Raw genomic sequence first — 9832 nt, 5'->3', positions numbered from 1 at the left:
GATGTTGCGCATGATAAACGGCAAATAATTTCATATTAACATGTGACAACTTCCTTTCCTTAGCTACCATTTTTCCTATATGGCCATTTATTTATTTAAATAAATAAAAAGCTATGGAAAAAATATTAGCTAAGGAAAGGATGTTGCCTGCATATTAATTTCTCTGGCAAAATTAATTTCGTATAAATTAACATGTGATAACTTCCTTTCCTTAGCTACCATTTTTCCTATGACCATTTATTTATTTAAATTAATAGAAAGCTATGGAAAAAATACTAGCTAAGAAAAGGATGTTGCCTGCATGTTTATTTTTTTGGCAAAATTAATTTCGTATAAATTAACATGTGGCAACCCCCTTTCCTTAGCTACCATTTTCCTATAGCTTTTATTTATTTAAATAAACAAATGGTCATAGAAAAACGGTAGCTAAGGAAAGGATATACATGTTAATTTCTCTGGCATAATTAATTTCGTATGAATTAACATGTGACAACTTCCTCTTGCTCTACCATTTTTCCTATGACCATTTATTTATTTAAATTATAATAAAAGCTATGGGAAAAATGGTAGCTAAGAAAAGGATGTTACTGGCTGAATTAATTCTTTAGAAATTAACAGGGAAGCCATCCGTTTCTTAGCCATTTGTCAATAGCTTATTATCTGTTTAAAATAAATTACATCTGTTACTGTTGTTTTTATAATCAAATATTGTTCATATTATTTGTTTATTCTGTAATACATCTATTAATATATCAACAAAAAATTTGACATTCGAGAGTTTTATGCTGGTATGGTAGACAATTTTGATGCCATAGGGGGCGTTCCTGAGTTTCATACTTTCATACTTTCATACCGGTATTATACCGGTTTAATACTTTCATACCGGTATGAAAGTATTAAACCCAAAAATCGACCATTTACCCAACACTGATGAGAACATCCTCTGAATACGGCAGTCCAATTCACAGGGCATTACAATTTAGGGCTTTTTTCCTCCACTCGCGGCGCTTGTAGAGCTTTTGTATCTGAAATCTATATAAAAAAAATTGTACAAGCGCCATCACCGGCAAAAAAAAGCCCTAAATTGTATAAAATTTGCCCTGTGAATTGGACTGCGGGTGCTGGTGCAAGCCTTGCTTGGAAAACTTGCGTCGTGGACACCCTCCTTAACTCAACTGTCGTTAACATTCAACATGGCGGTATGTCGTCAGTGCTGTGCTGTGTCGTGGTGAGTTTGATAAATATATTGTTCTGTTGTCTGATTTCAAGTTTAGACTTAAATTATTGAAAAAACAAACAAATATATATATATTTCTTCAGGTTTATTTTCTTTTTATTTTGATTTTTTAAATCGAGCTTATTAAGCAAATAATTAATAAGTCGTGTCATGGAAAACACAAAAAATATCATTACCTCCCAGTCTCAATTGCTGATTGAAGTTTTGTTAACTTGCGTTAACTATATACATACAATAGACAGATGAATATATAGTATATACTTTTATTAATTAACGCAAGTACATCATAAGTTATAGCTTTATTCAATAATTTTTTATATTAGATTTTTAAAAAATACTAAAGCTGAATGATAGCAGTCCTCTTCATCTTGTAATTCAATACTTTGATTAAAATAAGGGACTTTCAATCAGTTCTACTCATACCTTTATCGATGTTATGGTTAATCCAGTTGTAATATTTACATTTTTTATCAATCTGTTTAAAAAAATATATACATTTATCTGCCTATAATTTTTTTTATCACAAATATGTCACGCACTCGAACTTTTTTTGGACCTGAATTTTTGGTGATCTTATAACTAATAAAGTTCTGTTTCTATATTTGTTTTCTTTTTTATACTTTTATCATTTTTTTTGTGATAGTTATTGTTTGAAAATAATATTTATGATTTAAATAAACAATATCAATTATATATACAATCTTATATCTTGTAGTCTTGATTTGTTTCCTAATTTTAATTTTTTTTATTAAATATCTAATGTTATGTTTTTAATAGAACTTTTTTTTTCAGCTTGTGTAATTGTTAGTTTAGAACTTATTTTGAAATCAATCCATACAATAAGTTTCCAGTAATATAAAACTGCTACAAATAAAAAATTGATAACAATACTAATAATAATAATGTACATCAAGTTATTGTATCGACACAACCACACTCAGCACGCATTGAAGACATCTGGAAATTTTCGAGCCAACATTTTCCTTTAACAAACCATCAACCATTTCATAAATTAATAAACTAAGACAGTAATTTTCAATACAAAGGATAATAGTTGCCTACCATCAAACAAAATATGAACTGTCTCCGAAAATATAAACAATAGGTTTGGAATCAAAATTGGTATTTTGCTATCGATAAAAAATTCATGCCCAACAACATTTCCCCAAAGTTAAAATTAAACAAAAACTACGAATCAATCGAAATTTTTTGATTATTCAGTTTTGTTTTTTTTCTGTCTGTAATGGCATAATACAAACTAGCGTAAAGTGACAAAAAAAACATCAAGTGACACTCAAATACATATACAAAGAGTGCCAAAAAAAAAAATCTAATTTTTCCTGAAAATTCCGTGCCCCGTAATTTAAGTTCAAAACAGTTTCTCATAATAACGTTCCACTAAATGAAAAAAAAATATATATGTATGAAGAAAGAAAATTAATGAATAAACGAACGATATAAGGAACCAAGAACCATTCTGTGATATCTATGTTTACACTTAAATAATTAAAAAGACTTGAAATTTCTAATTGTAAGTAACTATATTTCGTGATCAAGTTCAAGCAAGCAAAAACACTATCTGCTTTATCGCAACGAAATATTCAATTTAAAGACAAAGAAAAAAAATTATATACATAAGATAACTAAAAACTAAGTTTGAACACCTCAAACCGAGATTATAGCAGTGGAAAAAATACTGAAAAGAAATGTCCACCAATCCTCAGTGGGATGCATTCCATCCGCCAATTATGAACTCTGACCCTGCTATTCTTGATTATAAGTCCATGGAAATTCCGACAAAAATCATTGTCGGTGGATCTGAACGATTGGCCGCACACAGCTACCGTAATCGCACCAACTACGGTGAAATACATGGCTTTATGGATTCATCACCAGATTCAAAAAATTATGGAGGTACCTACTCCCCAGTTGATGACGTTACACCGGCCAGCAACGGAACAGCCAGATTTTCAAACCGCACTATAAGTGGTGCAATGGAAAATAATACTACTTATATTGATGAGCCACCTGTCAACACTAATAATACTTCCTCGTATCAAGATCAATCAAATAATCAAGGGCCTAGAGAGGCGGGCATTATCGAAAAATTATTGGTGAGTTAATTATTTATCTCTTCTTTACACTACTTAGTAAATGTTTTTTTTAAAACTATATAGTAAAAACTTGAAAAAAAATAGTTTATTACATATAAAAATACTTCAATAAAATACTTCAATATTTTATTGCATTAGTTTTCCTATACATTTCAATATCTATCCTTGATATTCTAAAAAGAACATGATTTATTTTTCTCAAATGTTTATAATCTTTTAAGTTATCATAGTTTTCAAAAACTGACAAAGCAGTCACTGATGAGATCATAAAAAAAATAGAAAATATTTATAGAAAACACCTTAGCCAATATTTGTTGATTAGAAGTCATTGAAAAATTTTCAGCACTCCTATGGTTTCATCCAATGTTGTGAAAGGCAGGCTCGTTTATTCTTCCACTTCAGCCAATTCAGTGGAACAATTGAACATCTAAAAATAGGTGATCCGGTTGAATTTGAAATGACATACGATCGTAGAACTGGAAAACCAATTGCCAGTATCGTAAATAAAATTGCACCAGAAGTTGTTCTCAGTGAAGAGCGCGTGACTGGCAATGTAACGACTGAACTTTTAGCAACTGGTGATTCTCAAGGTCGAATAAGTTATGAAAATCGTGGTGAATGCTTCTTTCTTCCATATACCAAAGACGATGTCGAAGGCAATGTGACATTGCATTCTGGTGATAAGGTTTCATTTCAAATAGCCACTAATCAACGTGGCAATTTAGGCGCTTGTCATGTAAGGCTAGAAAATCCAGTGCATCCAGTGCGTTATCGCGGCGTTGTATGCTCGATGAAAGAAAGCTTTGGTTTTATAGAACGAGCTGATGTTGTCAAAGAGATATTTTTCCACTTCAGTGAAGCTAAAACAGTCAAAGAGGAGCTCAAGTTGGGTGATGATATTGAATTTATTATTCAAACAAGAAATGGTAAAGAAGTTGCATGTAATATAACTAAATTACCACCAGGATCAATTATTTTTGAAGAAGTAAGTACTGATATTATGAAAGGCCAGGTTTTAAAGCCACTGGAAAAAGGAAATGTTGCTAGACATCAGAATGATCCTTTACCTGGAAGAATTCGATATCGAGCTCCAGATTATGCCGAAGTTGAAGTTCCTTTTGGCGATAAAGATCAAAAGGGTGATTTCACTCTCAAGTAATTTAATTTTAATATTATTAAATATTTTGTCTATTGTACAATTCAACTTTATGTTGTTTATACTCAATTATAACTTAAAATAAATTATCTGTAATCAATTTATTTGTTGTATTAGACATGGTGATTGGGTTCAGTTCCAAATTGCCACTGATACCAGAGACCAATTGAAACGGGCAACTGAAATATCTCTTTTACCGGAATCATTTACAGTCTCAGGTGAGAGACGTGAACAGGGTATAATTGCTGCTCTTAAAGATGGCTTTGGCTTTATAAGGTGTGTTGATAGAGATCCTCGCTTGTTTTTTCATTTCAACGAAGTACTTGATATTGATCGAGAGATAACTGTTGGCGATGAAGTCGAATTCACTGTTATCCAAGTAAGAGTTTCCAGTATCTATTAAAAATGGATCACAACAACTTTGCTGTTAATAATAAAAAAAAACGAAACATAATCTACAGTTTTTTTTTTTGTTTGTAGGTCAAGGATCCACCAACATTTTTTTCGAATTCCCGTCACAGTGCCATCAGACTTAAGCATTTACCAGCCGGTAGTGTTCAGTTTGAAACTGTTATTGAAAGTGACGTATTGGGTGATATTATACAAGATGTTACTGGTTTAGATCCTGGATTAATTGGATACAATAATAAAGATGGGCAACAAAGCATTATTTTCTTTACAAAAGATTGTGATCCGAAAAATATCCCAAGGTTGGGTGATAAAGTTAGTTGAGATTGAAGCTCAATGCGGCTTTTTATTTACTATTATAAATAAAATGTCAGTATAAACTTTTAAATATTGATTTACAGGTCAAATTCAGTATCTGTCAAGTTAAACGAAACAAGGAGTTAGTGGCAGTTGACATATTCATGCTCAATACAAATACTGAAAAGTTGCCAAATGGCAATGAAAAATTAGCAAATCCGACATGTCAGGGTTACGTTGCGGCTATTAAGGACGGATTTGGCTTCATTGAGACGGTCAATCATGAAAAAGAAATATTTTTTCACTTTAGGTAAAATTAAAAAAATTCCATTGTCTACCAACTCCCCAAAACTCACTGTAATTTTGTATGGATATTCCACACATGATATAGTTTATAGGTAGTGATTTGCAGTTAGTTTGTTGGTTTTTTTTATTTTCTTATTATTTACATTTGTAGTACATTTGATGGTGATATCGCAGCCCTGGAGATCGGTGCTGAAGTTGAATGCACAGTAAGTGTGGCAAATGGAAGGAGTACCGGTGGTTGTATTGCTGCAGAATCAGTTAGTCTTGTTCCACGTGGAACTATCCCACGTGCCGATGTACTGACTGAACTTTTTGATGGCTTTGTCATCCGGCCATTAAGAAGTGCGAACCCCGAACAACTCGAGTATGCTGGCTTGATCAAAGTGACAACAGCACATGACGATAGAAAGGATGCAGAATATGAGTTTGGTATAATGGGACTTGTAAATAAGCGTGAACTGTTGCAGACAGGAGATCCAGTGCAGTTTCAAATTGATATAGAAGGCCATGCCTGTAATATTGCTGCAGTAAGAAAGAAAAGAATTGCAACAGTTGATGCAGTTAAAGGAGCGTTTGGTTTTCTTGCTTATGAAGTTGAAGAAGGGAAAAAACTCTTTTTTCATATGACAGAAGTCCGAGATCACGTGACTTTGCATCCAGGGGATCAAGTTGAATTTGTCTTAGTTACGAATCAACGAAACGGAAAATCTTCTGCATGCAATGTAACTCGTTTGACGTAAGTTTTATTTATTTATTTTTTTTCTTTCAAGTTAGATTTTAATTTTTTCTATTACTTCCTTGAAGTTTTAAATGAACTCATTTAAAGTATATTTAGAATTCATCGAAATTGCACACTAGAATTAATGATATCTGATACTTATAGTAAACTTCTCAAAACACTCATACTTCAATTAATTTATTCTGACAGATGTGACAATGTTCAACAACGTCCAGAGCGTCTTATAAATCGACTTCGCACAGTGTCCGTAGAAGAATCTGGTCCCAAGTTGACTGTCCTTAGACAGCCAAAAGGACCTGACGGAACTCTTGGTTTTAACCAAGAACGTTTGGAGCGCACTGTTGGTATTATCGGGGAATTATAAAATATATTATAGCTCAATTCCACTACAACAACAAGTAATGCCTAAATAAAATTTGAGAAAAGAAAAATAAAAACATTGGGATGCATTCCTTTAATAAAAAATTTTTTTTTCATTCTATAATTTCGCCCTGTAAGGCCCGGTTTTTTCGTCCACCATTACAGTTAACTAAAGTTTAAACTCTAGTTAACTAACTAAGGATTTGGTTACCGACTGCGTTTTTTATATGCTTTAGTATTGAAAGTATCAATCGGGCTGATACCGAACTCAAAAACTTAAGCTAAGTACAAAATTTAGCTAAGTAAAAAATCTAGCTAAGTAAAAAATTTTGCTGGTAAAATAATGTAGATATCGGAGTTTTTTTTTTTTTTTAAATTTAATTTTTTTTTCCAAGTCCATTATTTTTAGCTTGGCAAAACTAGACAAAACTAGTCAATAAATAAAAATAACAACGGACGGACATGGAAGCCAGAATGAACGATAAGTCACGTTCCGCCTCCCTGGAGCGCTTGGGCCTGAGTTCAGACGTTGCCGAAGAAATGAGTCACTTTCATATACAAAAATTAAGGTTTTTGTTTTGATGTTATATAATCATAGCTTACCATATTTTGCTTTGCATTTTTCTTCAACAAAACTTTCAGAGCTAAAACTGAATACCGAAGAGCCGTAGAATGGCATAAACCGTGACCCTCGCCACGGGGGGGGGGGCGAAGGTACAATCTGAATTTACCTACGTCCGTCTCGAGGACTACCACTGAACGGCAATTGCCGAGTTCGTTCCCGCTTCCCCGAAATGCCCGGATTAATTTTGGGGGGCGGGGCACGTTCATCCGAGTTCGTTCCCAAAAAAAAATCCGAGTTCGTTCCAATCGTTTCCCCTACCGTGTCCCCTCCACTTTGCCAGGTCGCTTTTTTCCGGAGACCGAATTCAACCGAGTCTAGCCGGTGCAGCACGATTCGTAATTCCACCAACCATCGATCAAGCATGCCCGAATCTAACCGAGTCTACCCGGTGTAGCACGACTTTTTAGTATTATTAAGATATTATTAATTAATATCAAATATTTATACTTCATTAATTGACTTATTAATTAAAATACCAATTTAATAATTAGTTTATTAATTAATTAATTAATTTTAATTGAGATTACTATTTAATATAAAGTTTGACTTTTATATATTGACATATATATCGAATTTATTTTCTATACGGTTATTTATTTTATAAGCAAAAAGTTACTAATTATGACTTATATTTGAAGAAAATAAATAAAAATAATGAATAATTGATAAAAAAAAATATTATATTTATAACATACAATATGCATAGATGTATTTTGTATCAAAATATAGTATTTATTTTATTATATTATTATTTATTTTTGTTATTTTATCATTTATTATTGAATTTCTTATACTATATTATATATTGACCTTTATATTTACTCTATTTTACTCTACTACATATTTTAAAGAATATAAATGTACATATTAAATAATGAAAAATATTATATTTATGTATATCATATCAAAATATATAATATTTATAATATTAGATTATTATTTTTTATTTTATTTCATCTATTATTATTTATTTTTAAGCACTCAAAATAAATTATTTTATATTGACATTTATATTTTACTTTGACCTATATTTGAAAAAATATATTATACACTGCAAAAACTGCGCCTTTGGATTATAGGCACTGTTCCATTGGATTCATGGAGCACATTTTATTGAGCGCTGCTCAATGATATTCAAGGAGCACCGATATCGGTCCAGTTGCTCTGTTAATTCAAAGGTACTGTTCAACTGAATTCGTTGAGCAGCCTGAGCCGTCACTCGAATTAAGTAAGAGACACGCATACACATAACATAACCTCTCTATATCAGTAACTATTAAACAATTAACATATATATGAATGCATATATGTTAAATATTCGATAAATTTAATAACTAAAGATATATAGAATATTTATAATAATTTATAAATGAATATTTATGATGTAAATATCATGACATGACAGATATAAAAGTACAAATAGAGAGAGAGAGAAAAAATATAATGTAGTTGTGTTTGCGCATGCCTCCAAAACGCCGAAATCTGCTCAACAAATATATAGGTACAGAACCAAGAAATCAAAGGAACAACTTTAGCGGAGCAGTGCTCCATGAATCCAATGGAACAGTGCCTATAATCCAAAGGCGCAGTTTTTGCAGTGTATATATATACAATATACATTATATGTATATAAAACACATTTTTAAACATGCCTGCAATTTGCCGCCAATCGTAAGCCTGGAAAAAATGTGGAGGGAAATGTTAAGGGAGGGGGTATCTAAAACTAAAATAGGGGAAATCGCGATGGGAACGAACTCGGATTTTTTTTTGGCCTTAATCCGGCTCGGGAACGAACTCGGTACCAGCCCACTGAACAAATATTTGATCATTTAGGTTGTGTCTAGTTTTTTTTGCCATTAGCTTACGGACTATGTACAGTCTCGCAGTAAAAAGATTGAAATTTTCTTGACTTAACTGGCAAGTGCTAATTAACATTTTATGTCTTCTAACTTAAAAAGAAAAAAAAAATAAATCTTTCAATTAATATATCAAACCATCTAGAGTTTCATCTTCTTTGTTACATTCACATAGACTCGAAGGATTAACATTTATTTTTTTTAATGATATATTTAAAGAATTATGTCCAGAACGAAGTCTGTTGATTGTACAAATCCCACGTCGATTAATAGGCCACTCATTAAACCACTGTGATGGGGCTGGATCATACAAGTGACTGAAATAATAATTTCCCTTTTTCTCTACCTGTTTCAGTGCGAAAGTTATTAAACTCTTTGTACATTTTATTTTTCCAATAACTTTTTAGATCTGCAATTGAGGGTCCGGATGCAATAACTCGCCGAGCGCTCGAAGTCAAGAAACTGCTATGTTGCTGTGGGTGAAAAATAGGAAAAATTAAAATTGAAAAATAAAAAAAAATAAAAATACAGTCGTCGATAGAATTAAAAAATACATATTTTTCTTCAAATAAATTTTTTTTTATAATAATTAGTTAACGAGATAAAAAATATAAACAAAATTTTTTTTATCGAAAAAAATACTTTTTTTCAATAATATAACTCAAGATAACTTCTTCAAAAATTAATAAATTAACTTGAATTTTCGACTGTAGCTTCATTATAAGCTACCGATT

The 9832-nt window shown here is 31.6% G+C and overlaps 1 protein-coding gene across 3 annotated transcripts; it reads left to right on the top strand.

Moving 5' to 3' along the window:
- Positions 1-1122: 1122 nt before the first annotated feature.
- On the top strand, positions 1123-8173 carry LOC122849218 (cold shock domain-containing protein E1-like). Of its 3 annotated transcripts, none has more exons than XM_044147877.1 (8): positions 1123-1228; positions 2030-3351; positions 3695-4506; positions 4625-4886; positions 4988-5230; positions 5317-5522; positions 5670-6254; positions 6447-8173. In XM_044147877.1, the coding sequence occupies exons 2-8, from the start codon at positions 2944-2946 to the stop codon at positions 6619-6621; spliced, it is 2691 nt and encodes an 896-aa protein (XP_044003812.1). In that variant the 5' UTR covers positions 1123-1228; positions 2030-2943; the 3' UTR covers positions 6622-8173. The 3 variants fall into 3 exon arrangements, with proteins under 3 accessions (XP_044003812.1, XP_044003813.1, XP_044003814.1); XM_044147878.1 differs by having other exon boundaries at positions 1194-1320; positions 6447-7699; XM_044147879.1 differs by having other exon boundaries at positions 1204-1228; positions 2015-3351; positions 6447-7699.
- The last annotated feature ends 1659 nt before the right edge of the window (positions 8174-9832 follow it).

This window comes from Aphidius gifuensis, linkage group LG2 (genome assembly GCF_014905175.1).
Source record: "Aphidius gifuensis isolate YNYX2018 linkage group LG2, ASM1490517v1, whole genome shotgun sequence".
Lineage (NCBI taxonomy): Eukaryota > Metazoa > Arthropoda > Insecta > Hymenoptera > Braconidae > Aphidius > Aphidius gifuensis.
Note: the sequence above shows the minus strand (reverse complement) of the source record. Positions and strands in the feature narration are given on the sequence as shown.

Excerpts from the sequence above, each read along its gene's own strand:
- LOC122849218 (XM_044147877.1), top strand. The coding sequence starts at position 2,944 with ATGTCCACCAATCCTCAGTGGGATGCATTCCATCCGCCAATTATGAAC. Across the intron at positions 3,352-3,694 it reads GCATTATCGAAAAATTATTG|CACTCCTATGGTTTCATCCA; the intron begins GTGAGTTAATTA and ends AAAAATTTTCAG. Across the intron at positions 5,231-5,316 it reads TCCCAAGGTTGGGTGATAAA|GTCAAATTCAGTATCTGTCA; the intron begins GTTAGTTGAGAT and ends ATTGATTTACAG.